The sequence below is a fragment of the Grammomys surdaster genome, unplaced genomic scaffold, assembly GCF_004785775.1.
Source record: "Grammomys surdaster isolate TR1022 unplaced genomic scaffold, NIH_TR_1.0 126313, whole genome shotgun sequence".
NCBI classification, from domain to species: Eukaryota; Metazoa; Chordata; class Mammalia; order Rodentia; family Muridae; genus Grammomys; species Grammomys surdaster.
This window is the reverse complement of record NW_021621113.1, coordinates 3,886,060-3,913,106: the sequence shown is the minus strand read 5'-3', so window position 1 is coordinate 3,913,106 and position 27,047 is coordinate 3,886,060. Positions and strand designations below refer to the sequence as shown.

Here is a 27,047-nt window from a genome sequence, read left to right as displayed (position 1 = left end):
CATGCACTTGCCCCAGGCCTCTTCTGCCTTTTGCTCTCTGGTCCCTCCTGGCACTGGGCCTTGTCAATTTCCCTGACGGAGTCCTCTCTACCCTGCAGTCTACTTAGTGGGGACCTCACCCCCTGTGAACTCCCTGGCCCTCAGGCACAGGACCTTGGTCTTCAAAGAACAGCCTAGACCAGCTGTGAATCTACTGGCTCCTAGAATGGGGTAACAGTAGCCCCTAAGTCTGCTGAGCCCATCCTCTGTACTGAGGGGTGATGTTCATTGGGGGAGGGGCAAAGCCAGTTCCTGCACCAGCATTAGGTAAACCAGAACTCCCCATGTCTGCACTCACCTGGATGAGTCCCATACATCCCAGAATGAGGACACAAATACTGCCCCCCTGGGGTCGTGGGAGATCTTGTGAGCTTTCCAACTCTCCCTACAGACAAAGATTCAAACCCAGCCCAAGGGTCTCAAAGGAAGGAAAGCTCATTGGCTAAGCCCTCCAGGCCTCTTTGTGCCTCATTAGCATGAAGATCTGTCTTGAGCCTAGTGACCACCCGCCATGTCCTCTACATGTGGAGGGGTTGGCATTGCCCTTATGTGACTGATGGCCACAAATCTATGGGGTAGGGGTCTATGACTAGTGACAGGGGCCTGATGTCTGGGAGCAGGCAAAGTGCTTACCATCCCTTCAGGGTCTCCGGGGCTTCTGGCCTTAGCTCAACCAGGAACCAGACTACCTTTCACAGTCTCCCAGGCCTTCTGTCAACAATCTTGCCTGGGATCCAGCAGGACCAACTCCAAAGCCACCGGCCTTCCCTAGACATGGATACTGGGATGGATACTGGGTCCTTTCCACCTCCAGCTTCAGCTATTGTCTGAGGAAGGTGCACCAAGTCATACTTTTACCTGAGGGACAATGAGGGACAAAGAGGGACCTGACAATGTCTCCCCCTCACCTAAAAGTCTTGAAGACTTCTGACCACCCTCCAGATTAAGCCCAAAGTTCAAGACCAGTTCAAGGCACCTATGCAGTCTGCCTAGCCTCTTTCCAGGCCCTGGCTACTCTCTGGCCCTGTGGAATTTACTCCAGGCCTGCTGTCCCACCCCAGGACCACATGCTTCTGCCCGCCTCAGTTTGTTCTTCTCTCCTCCCCTGCCAAGGCTGGACTCTGCCAGGACGCTCTCACCAGCCCCATGCTTCACCGGACACTGGAGCCTCTGTCCCCTGCCACAGTCTGCTCCCCACTCTACTGTCCTGGCTAGAATCTCCACATGATTCTTTCTAATGCCTGTGGTTCTTCCCCAGCACAGTAAGTGAAAAGTATCAGAGGCCACGGGGCATTTTCCATTTTATCCCAAGCACCTAGTGTGTATGCTGCCTTCTGCGTGGCTTCACTGATGTGAAATGCTTGCTGGAGTGAGCCTAGCAATACGGGATAGCTATTTTATGAACTGGGCTACTCAGCTCTCCTCCCACCAAAGCCCTGCACCCCGCCGACTTCCACCCTTTCCCTCATGTGCCTCATACCATGTCCTCAAAAGGCTTGGCCTGGCTGCCAAGTCTCTTCTACTCTCTCCTTATAAACCCATATGCGCCCAGCAGGTCCTGCCCTGTGATTACCCAGCCTTTGGCTCTCTGGAAGCCCTGGGCATGGGTATCTTGTAAAAGGCACAGGGCCCCAGTGAATAGCTAAGGATGCTTAGAAGGGAATTCACACCCTGGGATCCTAGACCCTCTACCTGCGTCTCCCTGGGAGACACTTCCTGGATGCTCAGAGCCTGGTGGCCTCTCCATGCCAGGCACAGGCAGTGCCCATGGGTGCTTTTCTACTTGTTTGCTTCAGTTTAGGGTTCTTGAAAAGGGTCTGGAGCATCTCTCCATGTCACTGAGAAGAGCCCAAGACCCATAATTGGTCCAGGATCACACAGCATTGACAAAGCAAGGCTGCAGAGTTAGCCAATCAGCTTCTGTTTCTTTCAGCTCTGTTCTTTCCATAGCACCTGGTCTGGGTCCACTGTGTTTGTTGAATGACTAAGGTATGGAGACAGCCGCTGTCCCAAAAGCCTCCGTGCTCACTTATCCTTGATACCTGAGCCCCGGGGCCTTCAGGCTGGTGCAGCAAGGAACACAGACAAGGTTGTCCTAGAGAAACCACAGGTTCGGACCCAACCATCCACTCTCCAGAAGTCCTGGGCACAGGCATCATGTGAAATTCCAGAGGGCTCCGCTGGCAAGTCCCCAGTGCACTGAGTTCCCCATGAGGAACAGACACAGGCAAGCCAAAGTGCACATGCTGGGGTAGGCCCCAGCAGCGCAGGCTGTGCAGGCCAGTCAGCCACAGAGGCTCAGGGGAGTAGCTGAGGCTGGAGCTTGTTCCCCTCCATGGTTGGTACAGGGTCACAGGGCTCAGATTTCCTTTCTATAGCTGGGAACAGGCCTTATCACGTCACCAGGTAGCTGAGAGGTACAGAAGCCAGGATCTGGGAACCAAAGGAGGAGGAGCCCCCACTCCCAGGTCAGCAAGGAAAGGAACTCAGAGTGCTGCTGGTTGACCCCAGGAAGGCAGGCATAGAACAGGGATCAGGAGTGTGTGTCTGTACCAGGTTGCTGCTATAACTGTGGGACACACAGGAAAATGGCGTTTCCACAGCAGCAGACAACACAAAGAAGTATGGGCCAACTCAGGCTCAGGCAGACCTTCCCATCGCCCGGACTCGAATGCACCCACCCCAGGGTTCCCAGACACCCTGGAGAGACACCGATCTTGCACCTAAAGCCAGACTCTTCTTCAACTGGGACCAGGGGGTGATGTGAAGACTCAGTAAAGACACCAAGTCCCTCTCAAGGCCACCCTCTCCCTCCTGCCTGATATGGAGGCTGGGTACACACTTAATACCTGCAAAATGGATGCCTGAGCAGACGATTCTTAACTGGTACCTCCACCTGCCCCCCCCCCCCAGCATATTCTTCTGCTGTCCCAGAGTCCTGATGCAAGGACCAACCTACAGACAGGAACCTTGCTATCACTCAGCCTTCCTGTTCATAACGTTGGGGCACTGGGTGAGTCTTCTCTAGCTGGTTACCGGGAGTGCTGTCAGAGGCCACAGGGATGAACGTGGGGCTCACAGGCAGGATGTGAGGTCTTGGTGTGGCCGCTGTCATCTTCATCAGCACCACACCACTGTCCCGACACCCACTCCAGCACAGCTTCCCCGAGTGTGAACCCACATTAGCATCTCCCTTCCTCCCGGTCCCCAGTCACCACCTTTAATTCCATCCAGGGTGTACAATGAGTCGCATTTAATTGTTTTTATTTTTTTCTCAAGGAACAAAAAACCAAAACAAAAAAAAAAATTACTCGGAGTCAAGAATTTACTGGGTATAGAATTAATTGGAGGAAAAAAACAGGAATATATTAAGCTTTCAGTTGGAAAAATAATGCAGGCAGTCGCTCACACACCCCTTCTCTGCGTTTTCACCTGCGCACACACCCCTGCTCCCAAGCATACATGAGCAGATCAGGCACACACATGCTCACAGCCATCATCACCAGACACTCTCAGTTGGCACAAGCATGCGTCCCCTCCTGCTCCCAGCCCCAGGACAGCCATCCTCCACAGGCTCCCTCGCTAAAACAGCAAAGCCAGACTAACTCCAGCTACAGGGGACATTCCCAGGACTCTGCGAGCTGTGCCCTGGGTGGGAGGTGGCCAGGCCATGGGAATTCTTAGATGATTCTGTTCTCTAGGATGGCCAGCCGCTTGCTTACAGCTTCCAGTAGACATGGAGTTAAGGGCAGGTACCAGTGACCAGAGCTGGTTTCTGGTTTTCTCCCCGGAGCTGTATCCAGGACTTTACCTCCCTCCACCTCTATCAGAAGTACTCAGCTGTGATCATTTTCAGGCTTAGTCCTGGGGAACCCCTACCATGTGCTGTCTGAGACTAGGGAGTTATCAGGACATGGTCCACCTCTGAGTAAGGGCTGGGGTTCACCGTGCCACCAGGAGCCTGAGAAACACTCCAGAATAGGCTCTATATTTGGGGGGCATGTCCAAAACGATCTCTATCCCATCTGTAGAACTTGGCTTCTGTTTCAGTTTCTCTACCATACAGGAGCCTCTGAGTGTGACAAGGTCTATCATCAGTCAGGTGCCAGCCTATCTAGCCAGAATCCAGGCCTTAGCAGGAGGAGGCTGACCCAAGCTTTAGACAACACCTAAAGCCAGACCTCTCTGTGGTCATCCCTCCTCATCCCAGCCCTCTGTGCTCCTCCATCCCTCCCCACTCCTGCCCTCCACAGCCTGAGAAAGGATATGCTTCCTGGTCAGGGCCTGCAATAGACCCTCCACCTTGGCCTCAAATCTCACTATGGACTCACAAGCACACGGGTCTTCCTCTGTAGTAGAGAGAAGAGAGAGAGGGGACACCCCTGCTGAGCAATGGTAAGGAGGTGACCAGTCCTTGCTGGGGCTGACACATGGGAGATTGGGGTGGGTGTGGGGTGATCTGGCAGGACAGAAGGAGGAATAGCAGGAGGATATCAGAGTCTATAGACGGCACAGGAAGAGTGATGAGAGAGTTTTGAATGTCCTCAGAGCCCAGTCCTCAGGGAACTGAGCTGAGCACCTGCTATGTGGGGATATGCAAGTTATATGATGTGCTGAAGGCACATCTGGGTCTGACATCTGGTGTGTGTGTGTGTCTGTGTGTGTGTGTGTGTGTGTGTATGTGTGTGTGTGTATGCCTGTGTGTGCATGTCTGTGTGTGAGTGTGTGTGTGCATGTTTGTGTTTATATGAGTATGCATATGTGTGCATGTCTGTGTGTGTACATGTGTGTATATGTGTGCATGTGTGTATGTATGTACATGTGGTGAGTGTCAATGTTCAAGTGCCATCTACCAACTTTTTTGAGACCAAGACTTCATCTTGAAGCTCACTGAGTAGGTTAGGCTGGCTAGCCAACAGACTCCAGGGATCTGCCTGTCTCTGTCTCTTTACCTGTGGTTTACAAGCATGTCATGCCTGGCTTCTTAAATTCATTGTCTATGTATGTGAGTGTTTTGTCTGCATGTGTGTACATGATCTGCATCCATGCAATGTCCTGGGGGTATCAGACCTTCTAGAACTGTACTTACAGACAGTTGTGAGTCTCCATGTGGATGCTGAGAATCGAACCCAGGTCCTCTGGAAGAGCACCCAGCGTTCATAACCATTGAGCCATCCATCCCTCCATCCCTCTGGCTGCTTTGTTTTGGTTTTGTTTGTTTGATATTTTAAGTGGGTTTGGGGGAATAGAACTCATGCTTGCGAAATGTAGTAACCTACATTTTCTTATTGCCCAGGAACCCAGACTTTTTTGCCGTAAGGATCAGACCATGGGCCAAGACATCAGGGGAGCCAGGATGACAGCAGGGTTCAATCCTGACTCCCCAACAATCAAAAGTGATCCCACTCCTCTGTCTACAAAATGGGTCCTGATCTTTCTACCAAATTGTGCAGATGGCAGAATACACAGAACACTGGGTACAGAATCTGGTCAAAGAGGTGGGGCCAGCACATCTGGGCTGGTAGTGAGCTAGCCAGCTGGTGCTGCCCCTGCTTGGTGTAGCACTCTGATTTACCCATCCCACCTCTGGTCCAGGGCGGCTCTATTCCCAGCAGAGCCTGTCCTACTGATGACCTTTGACCTCACTCACCCACACAGATTTTTTTCTGCAACTTCTTGCCAATCTGGTTGATGGTCTTGAAGTCAGCCGTGTAAAAGTAGTGGTCGGCCACTGGCTCTGAGGCAATCTCTCTCAGCTCATCCTCCACGGCATTGCCCACGCCCACAGCAAACATCTTAAAGCCTGTCAGAGGAATCAAACACATAAGGCTGGCCTCCAGGATGGGCAGGCAGACAGATGGCTGTGCCTCCCGAGAAATGCCTAGACAGACAACCTGTGCAAGATACACAGACAACCTGCACACGATACATAGACAACCTGCACAAGACACGTCCTGGTGGCAGCTGCTAGGACTGCAGACACCACGCCTGATTCAAGAACAAGTCTACATTGAGGCTCTGCTGTGTGCCCCTGTTTAGTGATGTTTATGCTTCGAGCTTCGTCTGACCCTCAAACCATCTGCCTGGGGGTTATTATTTCCCTCATTTAGATAAAACGGTATGAACTGTCTCCAAGTGGCCTTGTCTTCCGACAGTTGGTACATTCTTAGGAACCAACATTCTGCTGGAAAAGTTGCAAGTCTCAGCAACAAAAGGACCACAGGAAAAGCCACTTGGTCATCTGGGGGCCTCCGTTGTGTCATTGATATGAGAGAATTGGCCTAACAAATGCCTCCCTATTTGAAGTGACCTGGGTTTAAAACGTTAATCATAAGTCATTGAGCCAAGCTTCAGTAGAGCTGGCCCACCGGTGTCCCTGGTCCAGAGCCTAGGAGGGCAGCACATACCAAGGTCCTTGGCCTTCCTGGCAGCGTCATTAATGTAGTCTTGGCTCCGACCATCGGTGAAGACGATGCCCACCTTCTGGGCTCCAGGCCTTGCCCCGCTGGACACAGTGAAGGAATTGTCTATGAGATACTTCAGAGCAGCGCCGGTCATGGTGCCCTTCTCCATGTAGGACATGTTCCTCACAGCGGCCTTTATGTCCTTCTTGGTGTGGAAGCGGCCAAGTGGGAACTCCTGGCGTATGGAGCTTGAGTACTGTACCAGCCCGACCTGGGCCAGCCTGTCTGACACATCTAGGGTATCCACAATCTGGTTGATGAACTTCTTCACCAGCTCAAAGTTCTCGGGCCGCACACTCTTGGATCCATCAATGAGGAAGACCAGGTCGGTGGCTGAGCTACTTCCACCACCACGGCAGACTGTGGAGGACACAATGGCAAGGAGAGGAAGCTTGAGAATACGGTCATCAGTTGCCACTATTGGCTGGGCACTCGACCGTGGGCTAGCACTGGGATCAGTGCTGTCTTGTTTCCCTGAGTCTCAGGATTTCCTCTACAAAACCAGAGCTCCTGGCCCCATTTTCCAACATCAGGAACATCTGGTAAATGACACAGCTCAAAACTGGTGGCACCAAGATTTTACCTCAAGATCTGTGCCTCCCCTACTGTGGCACACCCACCGCCTGGTACATTCAGAGGGTCTGGAGTCAGGAGCGAACCTTCCACCGTTAACAGGCTCTGGAAGGCAGCTGTCTACCTTGTAGACTGCTCCAGAAGCAGAGAGCAGGGTGCCCCGGATGGGTCTCCTGGGGAGCAGCCAAGTCCCTGCCATCTCCCACTTCTCCTGCCCCCGGCCCAGGGCTCAGCCATGTCCAGCCACTGACCGTTACAAGTCTTGCCATCGCTGTTCAGGGTGAAACCCTCATGGCAGGCACAGGTGTAGGATCCAGGAGAGCTGATGCACACCTGCTCACAATCGTGGTCCCCTGTGGCACACAGGTCTGACACCACTGGGGAGAGAGGAGGAGGCTCAGATATCACACTCACAAATGCCTGGACATCTCGGCCAAAATGCTTCTCTCTGATCGTGAAGATCGGCCCTTTGCACATTCAAGGAAACAGATACACACAGAGACACACACACACACACACACACAGACACACACACACACACACACACACACACACACACACACCCCAAACTGGATAGATCCCTGATCCTACACTCTCAGCCCAGGGTGGAATCACTACAGTCGGAATAAAATAACCAAAGAAGGGGCTAATGTTGCTGATAAAACCAAAGGCCTAGCAAGGGTAACAACCATGGGAGCAGGGTCCTTGGCACTTCTGTTCACTCCAGACACTAGCACAGCAATGAATACAGTGCACACAGTTCCTTCCATAAGCCTGTTGCATGCTGGGAGCTAGTGCTGAGCCTTGCTTTTCACAACTCTTTCAATCCTCACAGGAGGGAACACACTGTGAGCCACATTACACACATGGGACAGAGTGGACCCCAGCCTCACCCCTGGTTCAACCATGCACCTCCTGACCAGCCAACATGCCCAAGAAATCCAGTCACCAAGGACTCCAAACCTTTCCAGGCCCCTCAACCCTCCTGTGTCAAAGAAACCTTCGGTGCCAAGACCTACCACGTAGGTTTCGGTTGTATGGTTGTTTTGTTTTTAAGACACTCCTCCCTGGTGCCTGCAATGTCACCTAAGGCTCTTGAACTGCAGGCTCGGGACCTTGCAGAATCTTGTACCCCCTATTATTGGTCCAGTCTGAGTTTACTACCTCAGCTTGTACTGGGTTCCATTCCTAAGTCATGGAGGCGTTAACCCTTGGCCTCACGCCTGATGACACCCACTATATGACCCGGCTCTCTAATCTCACCGGTCCCTAGCCTGTCACCCTGTCCCAGTCCCACCTCCAGGACTAGCCCCGCCCAAAGCCCACTCTGCCACTCCTGCAATGCTCTGCCCCCAGACCTGGCCTTCCAAGCTTATTCTCTATCTCCATCCCTGCTTCACCCCAACTCCACCATCCCCACCGGGCTCTGGGACTGGAGCCACAGATCCCCAGAGTTAGTCAAACCCAGCGTCAACCCCTCTGTCTAAGCCCCGCCCCCAGGCCTCTCGGCTCCGCCCCTCCCGGCCGCCAACCGCAGAAGGCCTCTTGGAACTTCTTGGCCAGCTTCTCGATGACATTGTAGCTCTCCACATAATCCACGTGCTCATCCTGCGGCTCGCTAGCGATCTGTCGCAGCGTAGCCTTGTCCACGCGGCCCACGCCGATGGCGAACAGCTCGACGCCACTGGCCCTCGCGCGCTCAGACACATCCCGCACGCTGTCCTGAGGCCTCCCATCAGTCACCACGATGACAACCTGTACGTGAGGGCATGTGAAATCAGTCTCCAGCAAGCCCCCAGGACTGATAACAGAGGAGCCAGAAGTCTAAGAGGCACCGCAATTCGCTCATGGGCGCTGGGCTGGTGGCAGCCAGAACACACACACACACACACACACACACACACACACACACCAGGAAACAGGTCCCACGAGCCAGGGAGGCTATCAGCTTCATCTGACAGTGGGAGTTGAGGGCTGAGGTGACTCCCAAACTATGGCCTCTGAAGGCCTTCTCCAGGCAGGTTGTGGCGTCTCAGCTCCTGAGACTCTGCAAACAGGAACTCTGCAAACATGGCTATGTGTCTTCCTCACACTCAAGCTTTCTGGGGCCTCAAGCTGCTGAAACTATGGCCTCCGTTCTCCCTTGAGATCCCGGTGGTGAAATCGCCCAGGCAAGAAAAACTCCATATAGTGTAGTCTTGCATAATGACCACCAGAGGGAACCCGAGGCTCACGAATGAAGGTGGGCGCCTCAGGCTGTAGCTGTGTTGCCTTGGACCCAAGAGGAGGGTCAACACCCCAAATCCAAAGAACCAAATCACTGAAGGACAATGTCTTTTTGTCCTCCTTTACTACCTAAAATGACACCTACCCCTTACAAAGAAGAAAGGACTGCAGACTGCCCACACACACACACACAGGCCCTTGCCCTGTGCCCTAGAAAGAGGGGGGCCCCAGTATGGCAATGCCCTGGTGCCTGGCTATAAAGTAGTTAGGGCAGATCTGGGACAGAAGTGGGGCTCCTGCCTTACGACTCTCTTTGCTGACCGTGGGTATCTGCCTCTGTGGAAAGACGTAGGGCCATGATGAGTGAAATGACTCACTGGCAGGAGCCCCAAGGGGTCAACTGTTATTTTAGAATACAGCACATAGTCCCCTGGGAAGTGATTCTGCACATTCTTCCCTCCGGGGACCTGGGGTGAAACCTAGCTGTGACTCTGAGCTGTAACACTCAACCCAGCCCCCTGTGGTCTCTAGTCTCTGAGCTATGACCCCACCTTGAGACTCTGGGAGGTGCCCACTCCCAGCAGCCTCCCTGTCACCTCTGGTCCTCACCTGCCCACTCACTCGGGCCACTAGTCTGATCTAGGGAAAACAGTTTGTTCTAGAGATGAGCAAGTTGTGAGTCTCAGAGGTCACCATCTGTCTCCATCGGCATCACCTGGAGCTACTCTCTGGCCATCAGCCCCAACCCAAAGACCTCATCTGAGCAGCACCACAAGTCAGACCACCAGCTGTCTGGTCTCACTTCTTTGAAGGCTGGGGATGACTGGGGCCGTGTGTCACGGTCACTGAACACTTCTGTCACTGAGAATTTGGGCAAGTTGTTGATGCTGTCTCTGCCCTGGTTTCCCCGTATGTAAAATGGAGCTTTCAGCTCCGGCAATGGTCTACAGTGTGCTAGAAAGTGGGGTACAGAAGGGAGTAAGGAAGGGTTACCCCCTGGACCAAGGTCTGGCAGGTAAATGGTGACTTCCCAGACCAACAAGAGCTGGGATGGACTCAGAGAAAGGACAATGTGGGTAGAAATCCTGCTTGCTGCTTGGCACGCCTCTGGAGCCCTCCGTGACGGTGACATGGGGGACTGTCTCACCTTCCCAAGCACAGGCTGGCAAAGTACACTGGTGCCAAATGGGGCATGCTGGGTGCCAGGCACCCCGCTGAGCCGAGTTGCAAGAAGATTATCAGTGCTCCACTTCACAGGTGGAGAAACTGAGGCACTGTGCTTAAGACTAGCACATTCTCTGTTGGTGGTCAATGTTCACCTGGGACAGAGCACCTGGCCTGCCTCTCTCTGCTCAAGGGAAGATCCTGACCGTAGCTCTCCCAGTTCTACAGTGATGTTTGCAATGACCTCTCGTTTCTGAAACAGTTGCTCTGAGCAGAGGAGCCCGGAGAACCTATGGCTTCAGCCCAGGTTCCTACTCCAATCATCCGGTTCTCCATACCTTGCTGATGTCGGGGGATCTGGCGCGTCCCCCCTCAGCATCACTCAAGGCCTTGGTGATGGCGAACTGCAGGGCCAGGCCAGTCATGGTGCCTGTGGACAGCGGCTGGATGCGACGCACAGCTTGCAGCAGCGACGCCTTGGAGCCGTGGGCCCGAAGTGGGAATTCTGGCTTCACGGTGCTAGCGTAGTTGACCAAGCCCACCCTCGTGGCATTGGGCCCCACATCCAGTGACTCAATGACCTGAGACAGAAACACCTTCACCTTCTCAAACTCCACGGGTCTCACGCTGCGAGAACTATCAACAACAAACACCAGGTCCGTGGGTCGTGTCCGGCAGAGGTGCCCTAGGAGGGGCAGTGGGAGGAGACAGAGAGTAAGGGCAGATGTCAGAGAAGCGGCCTTGGGCTCCTGAGAGCCCAGCGTGGGTCTCAGTGGTCTAGGTAGGTTCTCAGCTCAGGATGTAGTCTCAGGCATGCGGCTTAGCCCGTGGGGAGGAAGGCGGGAGACCCCTCTCGTCTTAGGCCGCACACTTCACTGCACCTATTCTCAAGAACCTCTAAAAACAAGCAAAAGCGTGTGGAGACTGGCTTGACTTGCTAGCGGAATGTTAGCCAGGAGGACACTGAGAGACCTCCAGGGTGGGCATAGCCTTTAGGGCCAACATGATACCCACTGTCTCTTTTCATCAGCGAATCTGGAGCCACTTCCCTCCAGGGACAGGGAAGGGGTAGGAATTCCTGGTGCCACCTTGTCACCCTGGCCAGGTGGGCCACAAGACACCCTAGAAGCAGTGTTCCTCCAGACCTCCAGCAAGGCAGCACCAGGGACTGGGAGGTGCCAGTGGTGGAACCGGACAGGCCTGGGCTCAGACCCTGGCTTAGCTGCTCCATGGTCCTGGGCAGTGGGTAGCACATTGTTGAACCTCGTTTCCCGTCTGTACAAAGGGAGAGTAAGCTGGGGCTACATGTCCGTCCCTATAGCAGATCAGGGCTCTGTGACAGACAGGCTGCTCTGCCCAATCCTGGCCACATGGGAACAAGTCCATTCCCTGTTAGGCACAAAGGACCAGAAAAGGAAAGATGTGACTCAAAGCCCTGGCATCTGAGTTTCTCAGGAGACCTTAGACATGTTCTCTATGGTGACAGATGCTCCCTGTGGGCTCAGCCTCCAAATGGTGAAGCGGGATCCAGAGGCAGAGTGGACCATATCTCAGACTCAGAACCTGACCCCTCGTGGCTCTGGGGCTATCTCACGGCACAGACTGAGGTAGGTCCTCCTCTTGGTAGCTAAGCATCTCAGGGCTTCCAGAGCACAACCCCTCAGGGCTAGCCCAGCCCTGCAAAGGGCTGTGGAAACTGACCAGACACCTGGTCTCGTGAGCTGCACGCACAGAGCCCTGGGCCTGGCACCGTGCCTGGTCCCTGCAGCATGTGTGGCCCTGAGGGTCACCTGTCCCGGCCTTCACTAATTCCATTATCTACACTGCCCTCCCTGAGCCGACACCCCCAAACCCTGATTCCCATTTAACCTGCATCTGTCTCTGTGCTCAGCTCCCCAGCCTGTCAAGGGTCACAGACCTGTGCCCTCATCATCCACAGTCGCCTTACCTCTGGACTGGGGGGCAAGACCGAGGCTATCAGGGACCTGCAGCAGCAGCAGCAGGCTACAGACAGCAAAGGCTGGACCAGAGGTGACCTTCATGGTTGCAGCAACACGGACAGCCAGCGGCACACTGGAGGGGGCCAGAGTGGGGGGATTGCCTTATCAACCACTGGGCAGAGGACAGCACCCTTGCCCCAACCCCCAGAGGCGGGGCCAGCCTGAATGGAGGTGTGTGTCTGGAAGGAAGGCAGAAGCAGCTGACCACAAGGGCCCCTTTGCCTGCAGGAGCAACACGAGCCACAGCTGGAATTCAGGAAATCTCAGGTGGGTGGGGGCAGCTCCTCTGGCCAGAGCCCGTGCTGACTTGGACCTACCGCTCAGGGACACTTGAGCACTGCCTGCTCCCTCATCCCACACAAAGTCCTCCCCACCCAGAATCTCAAGCCCAGATTTTTCACTAAATACGCTTCCTAGTCACATGCAGGCACGAGTGCACGCGTGCACACACACACACACACACACCTTCTCTGGCTGCACCAATTCTCTGAAGGCCACTGGGCCTTTGCACGAGCATAGCCGGCCGCCCAGTACTTTTTTCTTACTGGCTCCATCCCAGAACGATTCTTCCAGATCTTAATAGTAACCAACTAGCAAGGCTGTGCTTAGCACATGGGAGAGTGGGGAGCTGGGGGAGGGACTGGCTAAGGGCAGACATGGGAGCCAGATCATGCTCCTGTGTGACACTGGGCAGCTTGCTGCACCTCTCTGTGCCTCATCCCTCATCTGGGAGGAGAGACAGTGTCAGTGCCGCCTCACAGAGCTAGCAGAAGAGCCTGAACTATCTTTGTTAATCCTTACGACAAAGCAAGTCTTGTGAGATTACATGGGGAGAAGGAAGATGAGGCAGGGGATTGCCACTGTTGCAGGAGAAGACCTTGTGCACGTTGCTCTGGAAGGGAAAGGGTGCAGACATGTTTAAAAGGAGGTCCTCGCGGATAGCTGATCTAGTCCACAGTCACATCTTCAGCGACCATGGTGTCGTCCTTCACACCCCACACACCTGTGAGGCAAGCAGAGAGATGGGGTGTATCAACCCATTCTCCATATGCCAAAGCTGAAGCCCAGAGAGGTTCAGTAACTAGCCTGAAGTCACACAGCCAGTTCAAGGGCAGAGTCAAGGCACTTTCCCTTTTGTCATCTCCCATTTGGGTTCCATAGGTCCCCAGTTCTCAGCCCTCTGCATCTCTGCAAACCCAGAAGAAACTTCTGTGCTGCTGACCTCTCCTTCCACTGCCGGGAGGTCTCTCTTCTCCAGAGTGGCTGCATGGTCCCAGAAATTGCAGCAAATATCCTTTCTCCCAAATTGTGCTGCGTGGCTGTCCTTGGCATTCAGGCATGGGGGGGTCTTTTCTATCTCAGTCCCTTTCCTAACCCTCGGGCCCAAGGGCAGTGCCGAGCAAATGCAGAACTTAACAAAAAGTAGCAACGAATGGAGTCTCATCTAGGTCACATGAGGGGCAGCGATGGTGGCAGTGATGGTGGCCACGGTGAGAGGTATACGTCCTGGTGTATGGCCCTTGGCAGGGCAGACAGGGAGAGCTTGAGCCAGCGCCCATTCTGTGGCTCAGGGGACAGAGCCCTGTTGCTGGGCCCAGCTGTACCCATGAAACCTCCCTTTCAGCTCCCTTCTGAATGGCCGGTCTGTGCCCCCAGGACAGCCAGCACAGGCGCCTTCTCTATGTCTTTCTCTCCTCGTTAGCAGAGTCCCAAAATATGCCACAGGTAGGCTTTCAGGAACCAAGGGGGTTGCAGAGAGAAGGGCGGCTTTCACATTCCACCGTGAGGCCAACAGCTGGGGGCACCTGGAAGTTCAGCTTATACACTGAAGACAGAAAAAGAAATATTTGTGTTTTTAAAATGTGAGACGTTTTCCCTGGACTCAAAATGAGGAACTGTGTGTGCTCCACTTTCACACCCGACAGGCTCCCAGAAACCTAAGGTGCCTGTCTTGGCTCCTGAGAGAGAGTGATTGCCTCTACCAAAGTATGTCTGAGGAAGATGAGCCCAGGACTCCCTCTTCAGTGCTCACACGCAGGCCCAGTACTTTCTTCAAACAACCAATAGCCTCCCATCTCAGACCAAGAAGCCCAGCCCCTTCTATAGCAATGGGTCCCTCCACCCCCCACCCCGCCCATCACTGCTCAATCCCAAAACAAACCTTTATTTTTTTTTCTAGCCTTTCTGAGACAGAGTCTCACCCTTTAGCACAGGATGGCCTCCAACTCACAACAATCCCCCTGCCTCAGCTTTGTGAGTTCTGAGATCACAAAACACAAGCCACTAAGTTCAGAGTTATCTAATCTGTGTTCGTGTTCTCATGTGTTCATGTGTAGTACATGTTCATGTGTGTATGGGAGATCAAATTCATCATCAGGTGTCTTCCTCTCTCACTCTCTGTCTTATTTTTTGAGACTAGGTGTGGTGGTTTGGGTAAGAATGGCCCCACAGGCTCATATATTTGAATCCTTAGTTACCAGGAACTGTTTGAAAGGATTAGAAGGATTGGGAGGCGGGGCCTTGTTGGAGTAGGTGTGGCCTTGTTTGAAGTACGTGTGGCCTTCTTGGAGAAAGTGTGTCACTGGGGCAGGGGGTAAGAGGGTTAAGGTTTCAAAAGCCAACCACAAGCCCCACCCCTCTCTCTCTGCCTATGGATCAGAATATGACTCTCAACTACCTCCCAGCACTATGTCTACCTGCATGCTACTGTGTTTTCCACCATGATGATTATGGACTAAAATTGAACCTGTAAACAAGCCTCAATTAAATAAAAGCTTTCTCTTGTAGGAGTTGGTCATGGTGTCTCTTCACAGCAATCGCACGTGACCAAGACACAGGGTCTCTCCGTGAATCTGGAGCTCAGGAGTTCAGCAGGTTGGCTAGACGGCAAGCCCTGGGGGATCTGTCGGTCTCTGCATCCCAGCCCTTCATCCTGATGTCACAGGAGCACAGCTTCTACATGGGTGTTGGGGATTTGAACTCAAGTTCTCATGTTTGCCTGTCAAGCACTTTACCCACTGAGCCATCTCCCCAGCAGCGTAGTTTATAATTTGGGACCAGCTTGTATTTTAGGACTCCCTCCTCCTAATAAAATAATAGCCATGAAATAGCTGGTTTGAGGAGTTTGTATATTTACTTAATTCACATAAATTCAAACTGGTTAAATCTAGCTTCCTCGTTTGCATATAACCCAGAACCACCTTGTGCTGGGCCACAGACTGGCAGCCCCACGGGCAGGGGTCCAGGACCAAATAAAATGGAGGAATAGGGCCAAGAATCAGCGTTTACCGGCTAACCTGGAACTTCTGTCACTCTGCTTCCCTGCCTGGAGCTATGATTGGAAAAAATAAAGAAAGAAAAATAAAAATCTTTCCTTAATTGCTTTTTGTTTGTTGGGTTTTTTGTTTTGTTTTGTTTTTTTTGTTTGGTTTGGTTTGGTTTGGTTGTTTTTTGTCACTGCAATAGGAAAAATAATCAGCACATTCTTCTGCATGAAAAGGTATCTGGGGGCCAAGATCACTCCCAAATCAGAATTCAGACAGTCAGAAGCACTAGCAGTCACGTGTAGCCACAGCCTTACAAGAAGAGGATTGGTTGGACCCAGAGTTTGATACCAGCCTGGGCAACCAAGTGAGACCATTGTCTAAAATGGGGCTTGGGGTGGAATCAGGCTTCCCAGTCACCTAAGTGGTGTAAAACCTCAAATTGGGCTCTGAAGAACCTCAAAGGTCATCTAGACCAGAGCATCTGGATGTGGCTATACAACTCACCCTCCTGGAGAGGTAGTGCATGGGCCAGAGGATGCCAAGGGTAACTTCTTGGCTGGACCACTAGGATGGTCACTGCACTATCCCCCAGATGGGCTGACTGTTCACATCCAACTGTGGTTCCCTCATGCTGGCCACTCTTGCCTGCTGGGACTCACCTGGTGAGTAACTAGGCAGACATCCGCCAAGAACCTGGGGGAAGACCTGGCTATGGCACTGGTCCCTAGGAGCCCAGACAGCCCGGGATGCACGTGTTCCTGTGGCTGCAGCGACCTCCCGCTGCTCCACAAGGCTGTGCTGCCACCAAAGGCCCATGGAGAGCCCTGGGCCTAGCTCCCAGCTTGCTCTTCTGACATTTAAAATGCTTCTGTCACCTGTGGTCAGTGTCTGGACTGGGTATTTCCAGGCTTTGGCATCTCATTCAAGGAACCGAAATAAAGGCACACAGCAGTTTCAGAACAGCAAGGAAATTATTCAAGAGCGAAGTTACACAAGCAGTCAGATTTCTGCAAGCGAGCAGGAGGCTGCTGGAGAGAGAACACTGAGGGGCTCTGGTTAGCTTAGGCTTGCCCTTTATGGGGTTCAAGGGAAAGATGAGCTGGTTACTCTGGAGCTTAGCAAGAGTGATTCCTTATGTTGATTGACAGGTTTGGGTTCTGTAAACTTTTCCTACCATGCCTGTCCCTCCACTTTAATGTATCTGATTTTAACCGTATGTATGCTCAACTATGCTCAACCATAAAATGATGAACATAGCCTTTTGCCAGAGGACACAGTTTGTCTTATTGACCATGCACCCAAAACCATCAGTCTACATGAGTCCAGTACCAGATATAGCTAAGAATGTGTTTGAATAGAAACTTGCTACAAAAGGAAGCGTGTGCGTGCGTGTGTGTGTGTGTGTGTGTGTGTGTGTACAAGCACACACATTCCACAGTGTGTGTGTACAGGTCAATGAACAAATTTCAGAAGTCAGGTCTCTCCTTCTACCCTGGAGGCTCCAGGATCAAACTCAGGTCATCAGCCTTGGTGGCAAACATCTTTACCTGTTGGGCATCTCACTGGGCCATAAGAGGGAGAGTCACTGATGGTTGTTAGGGAGGATATCATATATTCAACTTTTTGGAGTGGGGTGAATGTGCAACTCAAGGCAGATATGGTCTTCGATTACCAAGTACAATTTTTAGAGGAGGGTTGAGTATGTGGCGCAAGCCAAGTGGAGTTCCAGGTTACAAGCCATTCCCTATGCTTCCTGCCTCAATGCTATTACAAATTGGAGTTGTTGCCAAAAGCAATCCAATTGAATGGGAATCTTTAGTCACCTGAAAGTAAAGCAGAGGCCAGGAGAAGGAGGCAGCTGGGTCCCCGTCACATACACAGTCCCACTGGCTTATAGAACTGTTTGACATCGAGAATCTACAAAAGTGAGTGGATTCCTTGTCACATCAGCAGCTAGAACATTGCCTCTGTGGGATGAAGGGCCATATGTGATGCCACATGGGCTCTGTAAGGGGTCACACCAGCTGGAAGCCAAATGCTAGGTAAGGTAGGAGGTGTTCGGAGAAGCCAGCAGTCACCACTATGTTCCACTAAGATGTGGTATCTCCGTCTCCCTGGGCGACACTCTTACCTCTCATCTACCATCCCACCCACATGTCCAGAGGACACACGCTTCTCCACCTCATGGATTTACATAGCAGGTGTTGTGCAATAGTCATCCACTTTTGAGGTCCAGGGTAGGGTGTGCACCAGCCATAAGTCACGTGTGTGTCATGGGCAAGGCTGGGGCCAGGCCATATCTGTGCTGGTCCCCCATGTGTTCAGAGATGGGACACAGAAGGACCCTAGCAATTGAGGGACTGACAATTTTGCCAGTGTTGTAGTGCCCAAGAAACCCAAGCTCTCCTGTTCCACAATCCGGCGTGATTCTGAACACTCCAGCAGCTGCCATCTTGCCTGCCCTGTAACAGCCCGGTCCCAGTTTGCTTCCTCCTGGCTCCTGCTCAGGCAGCCCTTGGGGGTCCACACTCCCCATCAAAGAGGCCCTGTCTGAGCCTCAAGTAGAGCATTGAGAAGCCCCTACACAGGCTGCCCAGGAGACCACAACTTGCCTGGCTTGGCTGGCCACATGGATTTCCCCCCAAAACCCAGCTATTTCCTGTCCCTAGGCTGCCCCCTCCTCACTGCCTGACCACAGGGCACAATCCCACTACACAGCTCAGCACCAAGACTCCAGGCCAGCGCTGAGGGCAGGGAGTGGGGAGACAGGGAATACACCCAGACACCTCCTGGTCCTTGGGATCCATGGTTTGATCTGTTGGTCCTATGGTGATAGGATGGAAAGTCAGTCCTCCCTTCTGTGACCACTGCTCTTGCTCCATCCCCTACTTGCTGTGGCAGCCTAGGGTCAGAGTAAGAGGATCTTCACAAGACACAAGCTCACACAGGCTCAGGCCCTAGCCCATCCCAACAAACCTCACTTGGGACTGGAAGTAAAAGTCCTTTGTCTAACCCAAGTGCTGTGGGGCCTTAGGAAAGTTACTTGGTGTCTCTGAATCTCTCTGAAGCTCCTTTTCCATTGGCATTGGAGTCACATGTTATCATTTCCTTGAGAGTCTGACCGAAAAGGCAAATAGAAGTGTGGTGGCACACGCCTTTAACCCCAGCATTTGGGAAGCAGAGGCAGGCAGATCCCTGAGTTCAAGGCCATCCTGGTCTACAGAGTGAGTTCCAGGACAGCCAGGGCTGCACAGAGAATCCCTGCCTCAAACAAACAAACAAACAAAAAAACAAACAAAAAAACAAACAAACAAACAGCAAACAGAATATGCAGTGAAATCTTCCATCCCCAGGGAGCCCTGAGTGGCCTGAACCAAGATTTTTTAGCCTTTACTTTTGTTTTTATGTGGTGCTGGGAGTTGAACGCAAAACCTTGTGATGCCAAGAAAGTACTCTGTCGCCAGGTCATACCCTCAGCACTTGGTCTTTGGAGACAAGGCTTCACTATGGCTCTCTGGCCTAAATAACTTGAGCCCCTCTGGCCTCAGCCCCCAAGTGTGCCATTGTGTCAGGCCATTGGTCTCATGAAGTCCCTTCCAGATAGATCCTCAGCTGCTGAGCAGTTCTAGAGGGGGAGGCAGGAGATAAAGGCAAAGAGACATGATCAGAAAAACATCAGTCTTGGATTCAGCCAGACCGGAAGTCTAAATTCTCTGGACTTTCCCCTCTGGAGTGAGAGCTAAGAGCCATCAGCCCGACCTTTGGGGAGACTGGGCATAATGGATTCACTATGATTTCCATTGCTCACAGCCATCTTTGTTCAAGGTATGCTCTTCAGGATGACGTTGGCCAGGGTGAGCAAGCTAAGTCCTTCTGTGCAGGAGGCCATACCTGCCTCCTCTCCTCTCAGCTGACAGAACACTGAGCCCATCCCTTCCCCCACTGTGGTAGCCCTATACATTCTACAACTTTGACCTGGACCAACCTTTACTTAGGATGACCCATCATTCACTCTGCTTGGTGAAATGCCCCCTAAGACATTTCATCCTCGGGACCCTGAGGTCACAGTCTTTCCCCATAGCACTAGCTGATGTCCACAGTTTATGGATCTGTCTCCCAGCCTCAGCTTGTGTGTCCCCAGTATGCAGTGAAGGCGCTGGCTGGAGGCCATCTTTCTCCTTGTCAACAGTTCCCCCTGCACTGGGAGATGTGGGGATGCTCACATAGCGACCTGTGGTCAGAAGCAGCTTCAGGAGGGGACACTGACAAACTCATCAGGCCCCAGGGGACGGGCAGAAGTGCTGTGCGTGTGTGTAATGGAGTAAGGAAGACTGGAGGACAGAGGCAGGTCCTCCATCCCTACATTTCCTGTCAAGAACCACATGAGGCAGAACAGAGCTTGCAGCTACTTTATTGACCCTTCTTCCAAGTCACACACAAGCAATGACACAGATGCAGTGGGAACTTCTCTCTGCCCTTCAGCCCTTCAGCCCCATCTGTACCACAAACAGATGTAGATCCCTAGCAACCCATAGAAACCCATAGCAACCCATAGCAATGGGAAAGCCAGCAGAGGCACATGGAGTGACCCTCCTTGTGGCCACCATGGGACACAAGACTCTGGTTGGCTCTTCACACCCCACAGGCTACCCTTCCCCAACTGGCCAGCCATAGTGGCAGATAGCTACCCACAGAGCAGCCAACTCCAAGCCTGCCATCCCCTGAGCCTAGCCCTGGGCAAACAAACTGGAGCAACCTGGCTGTTGGGCTGTCATGGTAACCAAACCCTAAATCTGCCAGTGGCTACAGTGACCCTTGCAGCGACCTCACCACTGTGTGGCCGTGGGAAACACTTGGCTGAAGTTGAGGACAGCTTGCCATCAGAGCAGTGGTTCATGGGAAGGGATTGTTTAAAACAGAAGCAACCATTTTTTTTTCCATGCTGAGCAGGATGGTCAGGGCAACTGAGGGATTGTTGGACTTCCCAGCCTCTGGATGCTAGAGAAACTCAAGCAGAGGCTGGGCAGCCATGGTGTGCATTGAATGGTGGGAGGAACTCTGTTTCTTTTTCTTTTCTTCCTGTTTGACATCTCAGTTTCTTATTAGATTTCATCATAATTCCTAATGACATTGATTGGCTGAATTTCTACTTGTTTAAGCAAACTATTTGAAAGAATTGTTTTATTTTTACACTTTTGGGGTACTGGGGGTGGCAAATGGGTGCCACAATCATGACCCACCCTGTAACCTGACGGCTGAGTATAGACTGACACCAGGAACTGTTGCTTGGCCAGATTCTCTTCCTGCTGCCCCTGTGGGTGTTGGCCTCCTGGCTAAACAGATCAAGCCAGTAGCTGTTAACCAAACTCACCCGAATTTGCCATGACTGTGCTCTGAACAAGTACCATTGCTGATGGAGACAGGAAGAGCTGCTAGGCTAAGTCCTGAGTCACAAAGGGTCATTTAGCCCAGGGTGACTCAGTTGTGAGTGAGGGGGTCCCCCAGAGGAGAGGACAGTGAGGGGTGCACAAGCAGACTGTCCTGTAGTTGCTACAGCAACCACCAAAGTGAAGAAGCAGGAGAAGGAAGTTCTGCCTCTTCCAGCCCAAGGGCTGAAAGCCTGGTGGGGATCACACTTCTGAGTATGGGGGTGGTGCAGGGTCCCCCTCTGGAGTCTTTGTGGGCAGAGACAAGGCTTCCTCATAGGACGGCAGAGCCACCTGGGAGAGACAGAGAGGATACCTGAGTACCATCAAGAAAAAACCATCCGTCTAACCTGAGGTACAAGGAGCCTCCCCCCCACATCCATGAAAATGATGACAGTGGCTTCCATGCCCGCACGACCTGGTTATGCTTCCCATTCCCCACAGGGGCTGCACCTGCCCTGGCCCGTTAACCTCGATGTCCAAGGCTTTGATGAACGTCTTCAGTCCAAATGCTCTCCAAAGAAGTGGCTCCCACCCCTCCTATCCAGGGGTAGACACATCGCATGGGATGAGCTGCTCAAAGTCAAATTCTATCCCCCTGGCTCTAGTCCTCAGACTGGGAAAAGTCACGTGACCCAAGATGGTCCAATCAGATATACTGCTCTTTCTGCAGGCGTTACTAAATGGTAGATGCTGGCCTATGTGTTCCTGCAGCTATTTTGTGACCATAGGGAAGGTCTGCCTGAAATTGGAGCCAGGACTGAGGAGAGGAGAAGTCAAGAGATAGAGGTCAAATTCAAGATCAGGACACAGCCACACCTCCGGTGGACTTTCATGTGCTATGGGCTACTAACTTCACTTGGGACTTCTATCAACAGTGGTTAAGTCTCTGCTACCAAAAAATGACTTAACTAATTCATTCCCAACAGTTCAAAGTGAGCTCCCAACACTTGGCCCAGCTGCAGTGTTCCCATCACTTCACAGTCAGCTGCTTCCAGACATACTCTCTTTTTCCTGTCCCCTCTCACAGGAAGCATTCCCTGAATTACTTGTGTGCCAGCTCCATGTTCAAGGTCCCTGTGTTTCATACAGAAGTGTAAACACATCTCAGCAACTGGATTCACACTGTGCACTGTGTAGACTGTGCACACCCCTAAGACAGAGGTGGAATCTCAATGTCCTCTACCCTCCAAGGTTGGGTATAAGACCAAAGGAAGAAGGGGCAGTAAAGAAGGAGGAAGGATAGAAGGATGGAAGGATGGAAGGATAGATGATGGGTGGATGACTGGATGAATGGATGATGGATGGATGGATGGATGGATGGATGATGGATGGATGACTGGATGGATGGATGATGGATGGATGGATGATGGATGATTGGGTGGCTGGTTACATAATGGTTGGACAATGGGTTATGAATGGGTAGGTGGGTGGATGGATGATGGATGAGTGGGTGGGTAGATGGATAAATGGAAAATGGGTAGATGGATGGGTAGGTGTGTGGATGGATAGATAGATGGAGGGGATCTTAGACTATCATAGCTGATGTTGTTCACATTTCTTCTGGTCCAACAATTTTCTTACAAGTACTGAGACCTGCTGGGAATTTGACCATGCTCCAGTCAGTGTGTGGGCAGCACAAATTAAACTTGGTGTATTTTTTCGGGGGAAGGGATACAATGGTGGGAGAGTGGACCTGAGAGAACTGTGAAACAGGCATGATCGGAGTGCATAGTATGAGATTCCCAATCTCAAACAATATTCCCAGTCAATAAAAATATTATGTTGAAAAAAAAAAGTGCCAAGGCTCAGAGAAGGAAAGGAAATGGCCCCAAGCAGCACAGCAAGAGAGTGGTAGCCCGGCATTTGACCCTCCGTCAGACTCACCTTGAGGAACATCTTGGAGCTGCTGCTCTCCATGGCCGAATTCATGTGCTTCATGAATCTGTAGCATGTCCACACACACTTGAACATGTAGACCTGGAGGAAAGCCTGTTTAGACTACACTCTGTCCACCCTCCTGCCCTTGTCCGAGAGGCTCTACGTAGATGTTCAATGCCCCCAGGGAGCAAATACTCACTCATCCCAAAAGATAGCACCCAGCAGCAGCTCAGACCCCACCCCATGTTGGCTTTGGGCTTCCTCACACGCCAGCCTGGCACATACCACAGACCGTGTCTGCTGATGCCCACAGCCGCCGAGCAGCAAATGCCTTGCAGCTTCTGATCTGACCTTCAGCCTCTCTGGACACCGCTAGGCTCACCCTACTCAGTCACCCTGAGTGAGAGGAACACCACCCATCTTGAGACAGAGCTCAACAGTGGGAAAGTGCTCTTCAAAACTGCCTCTGAGCTGAGCATGGGGGCACGCCCTTCTGACCCTATGTGGTCGTTTGAATATGCTTGGCCCAGGAAATGACAGTGTTAGGAGGTGTGGCCTTGTTGGAGTAGGTGTGGCTTTGTTGGAGGAAGCGTGTCATTGTGCCGGTGAGCAATGAGACCCTCCCTCCTCCTAACTGTGTGGGAGTCAGTCTTCTCCTAGCAGCCTTCAGATGAAGATGTAGAACTCTCAGCTCCTCCTGCACCATGTCTGCCTGGATGCTGCCATGCTCCCACCTTGATGATAATGGCCTGAACCTCTGAACCTGTAAGCCAGCCCCAACTAAATGTTGTCCTTATGAGAGTTGCCTTGGTCATGATGTCTGTTCACAGCAGTAAAACCCTAACTAAGACATTCCAGCACTTGGGAAGTGTAGGCAGGAAGATTAGGAATCCAAAGTCAGCCTGGGCTACATAGTGAGTTTGAGGCCAGCCTGGACTACATGAGACTTTGTTTCAAAAGCAAATCAAAAGCCCCTGATACATTGTTATGTTTTAAGATTACAGAATGGTGTGTGTAGTCTCAGCCCACAGGGCTGACCTCTAACCCCAGACAGCACAGGAGGCCAGTGTCACAAGGAGCTCCCTGCTGGATCCAGGCAGCTGAGTACACAAGGCTGCACAGACCCATAGCCTCTAAGAAGATGGTCCTGGAGGATGCCAAGACACATCAGAGGAGCTGAGGCAGGAGAGCTAGAGAGGTCAGAAGCAGGAGGGGATCACAAGCACACCTCATCCTGCCTCCTCACAGTCCGGTGTGGGGAAGCCTGGACCACTCCACAGCCTTAACCATGGTCACAGAACCATGGGGTGCAGGGCCCACTCACCTTCAGGATGAGCACGGTGATGAAGGCCACTGAGAAGACAATCATCATGTTGATGAACTGGCTGTGTGGTATGCCCTCCTGGCTTGGGAGGTAATTCTGAAATGATAAAGGGAGACATCAATGCCTCAATCCTGGGCAGGATCACAGATATTCTCTCTCTCTCTCTCTGTCTCTGTCTCTGTCTCTCTCTCTCTCTCTCTCTCTCTCTCCCTGTCTTTCACATGCATATGCATGCACACATGCACCCATGAACACATATATGCACACACACACCACCTTTATTACTCCCAACTCAGGAGCCCCAGGGGAAGAAGTGTGTAGCTGGTGCCTCCCAGTCTAGGGAGTCTTGGCTGCTAGGAGTCATCTAGTCCTCTAACACCTAGCAGGTTACACCCACTGCTCATCAGGGTAGCTCCAGCCAGGACCAACGTTTGGGGTACCAGGTGTGAGAGGCACCACCTCTGGGCAAGGAGCATATATGCCCACACATTCTGTCTGCCTGTCTGTTCATCTGCCCAGACTGGTCCCAGATTCACAGCAATCCTTTTGCCTCAACCTCGCAAGTGCTGGGATAACAGGCAAGCACTACCACACCTGGCTCCCCTTCTTCTGAAATAAGAATCGCCAGCCTCTTCCCTGGAGGATGGGCTGGACTCATTCCGGGACTGACATGAGCTTTCAGGAGCAGCCAGCCAGAGGCCAGAATGAAGATTTCATTCTTGGTGCCTCCTTTTCTCCCTCCCAATCCCTCCGCTGAGGAAAGCCAGCAGCTGTGCCCTGAGGACACTCGGGCTGCCCTACTTAAAGTCCCCACCATGAGGAACTGAGTAAGAACCCCTGGGGGAGCAGGTCACTCGCCCCCTTCCTAGCTACCATGCTGAGCCAGCAACTGAACCACCTACCAACCTACCCCAAAGTTCCTGCCCTCAGAACTATGACAGGACCTGGTCATTTTAAGCCACCATGCTTGGCCATAGTGAGTTAGACAGCAGGGACACCTGATGTCATTCCTATAATGCAGTTCCCAGGGCAGGATGCTGTGTAGCTGTTCATGGCCAGAACTCCTTCTGCCCTAGAAGCTTCTCTCTGACAGTCACTCCCCCAATCCATCATTCACCCGAGTCTTCCTCCCCAGAACCCAGCCTCCAACTATGTCCCACCCGGCATGGGGGACACCTTGCCCCAAGCCACACAGCCAGCATGTGACCTGGTCCTCCACCAAGACTCACCATGTGGTTCATGGACTTGAAGTTAAGGTAGGTGGGCACTTCCATGTAGGAGCTGCAGAGGGTCAGGACACTCAAACAGAAGTCCAGCAGCTGCAGTGTCATCAAGGGGACCTTAGAAGGACCCTAAGGAGGACAGAGAGGAAGAATGAAGATCCACAAGCAGGCTACCGAGTAGTCCTCCCTTGGAAGGCTCTCCACCCAAGCCACCAGCCATCCCTCATTGGCTACACTCAGTGAAAGGAATGTGGGATGCTCACATCGGTGTGTCTGCAGAGCTGGGACCACAACAGGAGTCTTCTAACTCCCCAGCCTTCCCCCCACCTTCCAGCAGTCCCGTCCTTCAAGGACCAGAGCCGGGGGACTGTGAAAGGCAACTGTGACAGAGCTGTGTATACTGTGACCAGCTAAGGCCACCACACTTTTCCTCAGTGGATGGTCTTCATTTCTTGATCTTGGCCATCCGTTCATCTTGATCAATTCCAAAGAAGGAATTAAATTAAGGCCAAAGCTTGAAAAGGCACCCTGCCCTTCCCCCTGGGTAGCTCACTCATGGTCAGTGTGAATAGACATCTTACCAGGCTCTGAAACCTGGAGACATTATTCTCATCAGGAACAGGGGCTGCTACCCTATGGTAGTGTTATACACTGGGTTCCAACCCCACACTGCCCTCATTTGGTCCTAAGGCTTTCCCATGAGGTACACTGACAGTCACAACATGCAGAGGAGAGAGCCTGAGGGTGCTTGGCAGGGATTATGGGACCCTGCTGAAGGAGGAAAGGGACCTGCCCTGGCCAGCCTGCCCAGGTCAAGCCATGCACACGGGTACTCACAGGCCGGGGCCGGGCAAGCTTCAGGTACGCTGGCAATTCGATGTAGGAGCCCAACAGAGTGAGCAGGCACAGCAGGAAGTCCATGATTTGAAGGGACAGAAAGGGTATCAGGTACTTCTCCCGGTTCTAGAAGGCAAGTCACCCTGTCAGGGTGCCCCTGACGGGCCAGCACTCCACAGGGCTGCCCCTGTCCCCATGCATCCTCTTCCCACCCTGGCTATCACTGATGCTACCAGATCAGTGACTAGGCCCAGATCCATGCACCTTCCTGTAAGGGACATCCTAGGGAGAGGGGCATTCAGGTGTCTCAGAAGACACCAGGGAACAGGGGTTCTGTTATGTTGTTATGTTTTCTGTCTTCCTGTCTTCCTGTCTTTCTGTCTTTCTGTCTTTCCGTCTGTCTGTCTGTCTGTCTGTCTTTTGGTTTTTCAAGGCAGTATCTCATGTAGTCTAGCCTGGCCTCAAACTCCCTGTGTAGCCAGATAAGACCCTAAACTGCTAAGCCTCCTGCCTCCTGCCTCCTGCCTCCTGCCTCCTGCCTCCTCCTGCCTCCTGCCTCCTGCCTCCTGCCTCCTGCCTCCTGCCTCCTGCCTCCTGCCTCCTGCCTCCTGCCTCCTGCCTCCT

General features: G+C 52.5%; 2 protein-coding genes across 2 annotated transcripts in view; both read right to left on the bottom strand.

The window, feature by feature from the left end:
* Positions 1-3,269: 3,269 nt before the first annotated feature.
* On the bottom strand, positions 3,270-12,535 carry Matn1 (matrilin 1). Its single transcript, XM_028759993.1, has 8 exons — positions 12,415-12,535; positions 10,805-11,151; positions 8,609-8,831; positions 7,328-7,453; positions 6,447-6,863; positions 5,690-5,842; positions 4,308-4,388; positions 3,270-3,769 (listed from the first exon to the last, which is right to left on the bottom strand). Exons 1-8 carry the CDS (start codon positions 12,506-12,508, stop codon positions 3,720-3,722), a joined length of 1,491 nt encoding a protein of 496 aa, XP_028615826.1. The 5' UTR covers positions 12,509-12,535; the 3' UTR covers positions 3,270-3,719.
* Positions 12,536-20,885: 8,350 nt separating this feature from the next.
* Laptm5 (lysosomal protein transmembrane 5) overlaps positions 20,886-27,047 on the bottom strand; it is a 25,893-nt gene continuing 19,731 nt past the window's right edge. The window contains exons 4-8 of the mRNA XM_028759964.1: positions 26,424-26,549; positions 25,593-25,715; positions 24,364-24,459; positions 23,046-23,138; positions 20,886-21,452 (exon numbers count right to left, since the gene is read on the bottom strand). Of these exons, the coding sequence (XP_028615797.1) occupies positions 21,363-21,452; positions 23,046-23,138; positions 24,364-24,459; positions 25,593-25,715; positions 26,424-26,549 (528 nt within the window). The 3' untranslated portion in view covers positions 20,886-21,362. The remainder of the gene's footprint in view (positions 21,453-23,045; positions 23,139-24,363; positions 24,460-25,592; positions 25,716-26,423; positions 26,550-27,047) is intronic.

Coding starts and splice junctions, on each gene's coding strand:
- Matn1 (XM_028759993.1), bottom strand. CDS start 12,508: ATGAAGGTCACCTCTGGTCCAGCCTTTGCTGTCTGTAGCCTGCTGCTG. Junction 11,152..12,414: donor TCTTGCCCCCCAGTCCAGAG/GTAAGGCGACTG, acceptor TGCCCCTCCTAG/GGCACCTCTGCCGGACACGA. Junction 7,454..8,608: donor GTTCCAAGAGGCCTTCTGCG/GTTGGCGGCCGG, acceptor CTCTCTCCCCAG/TGGTGTCAGACCTGTGTGCC.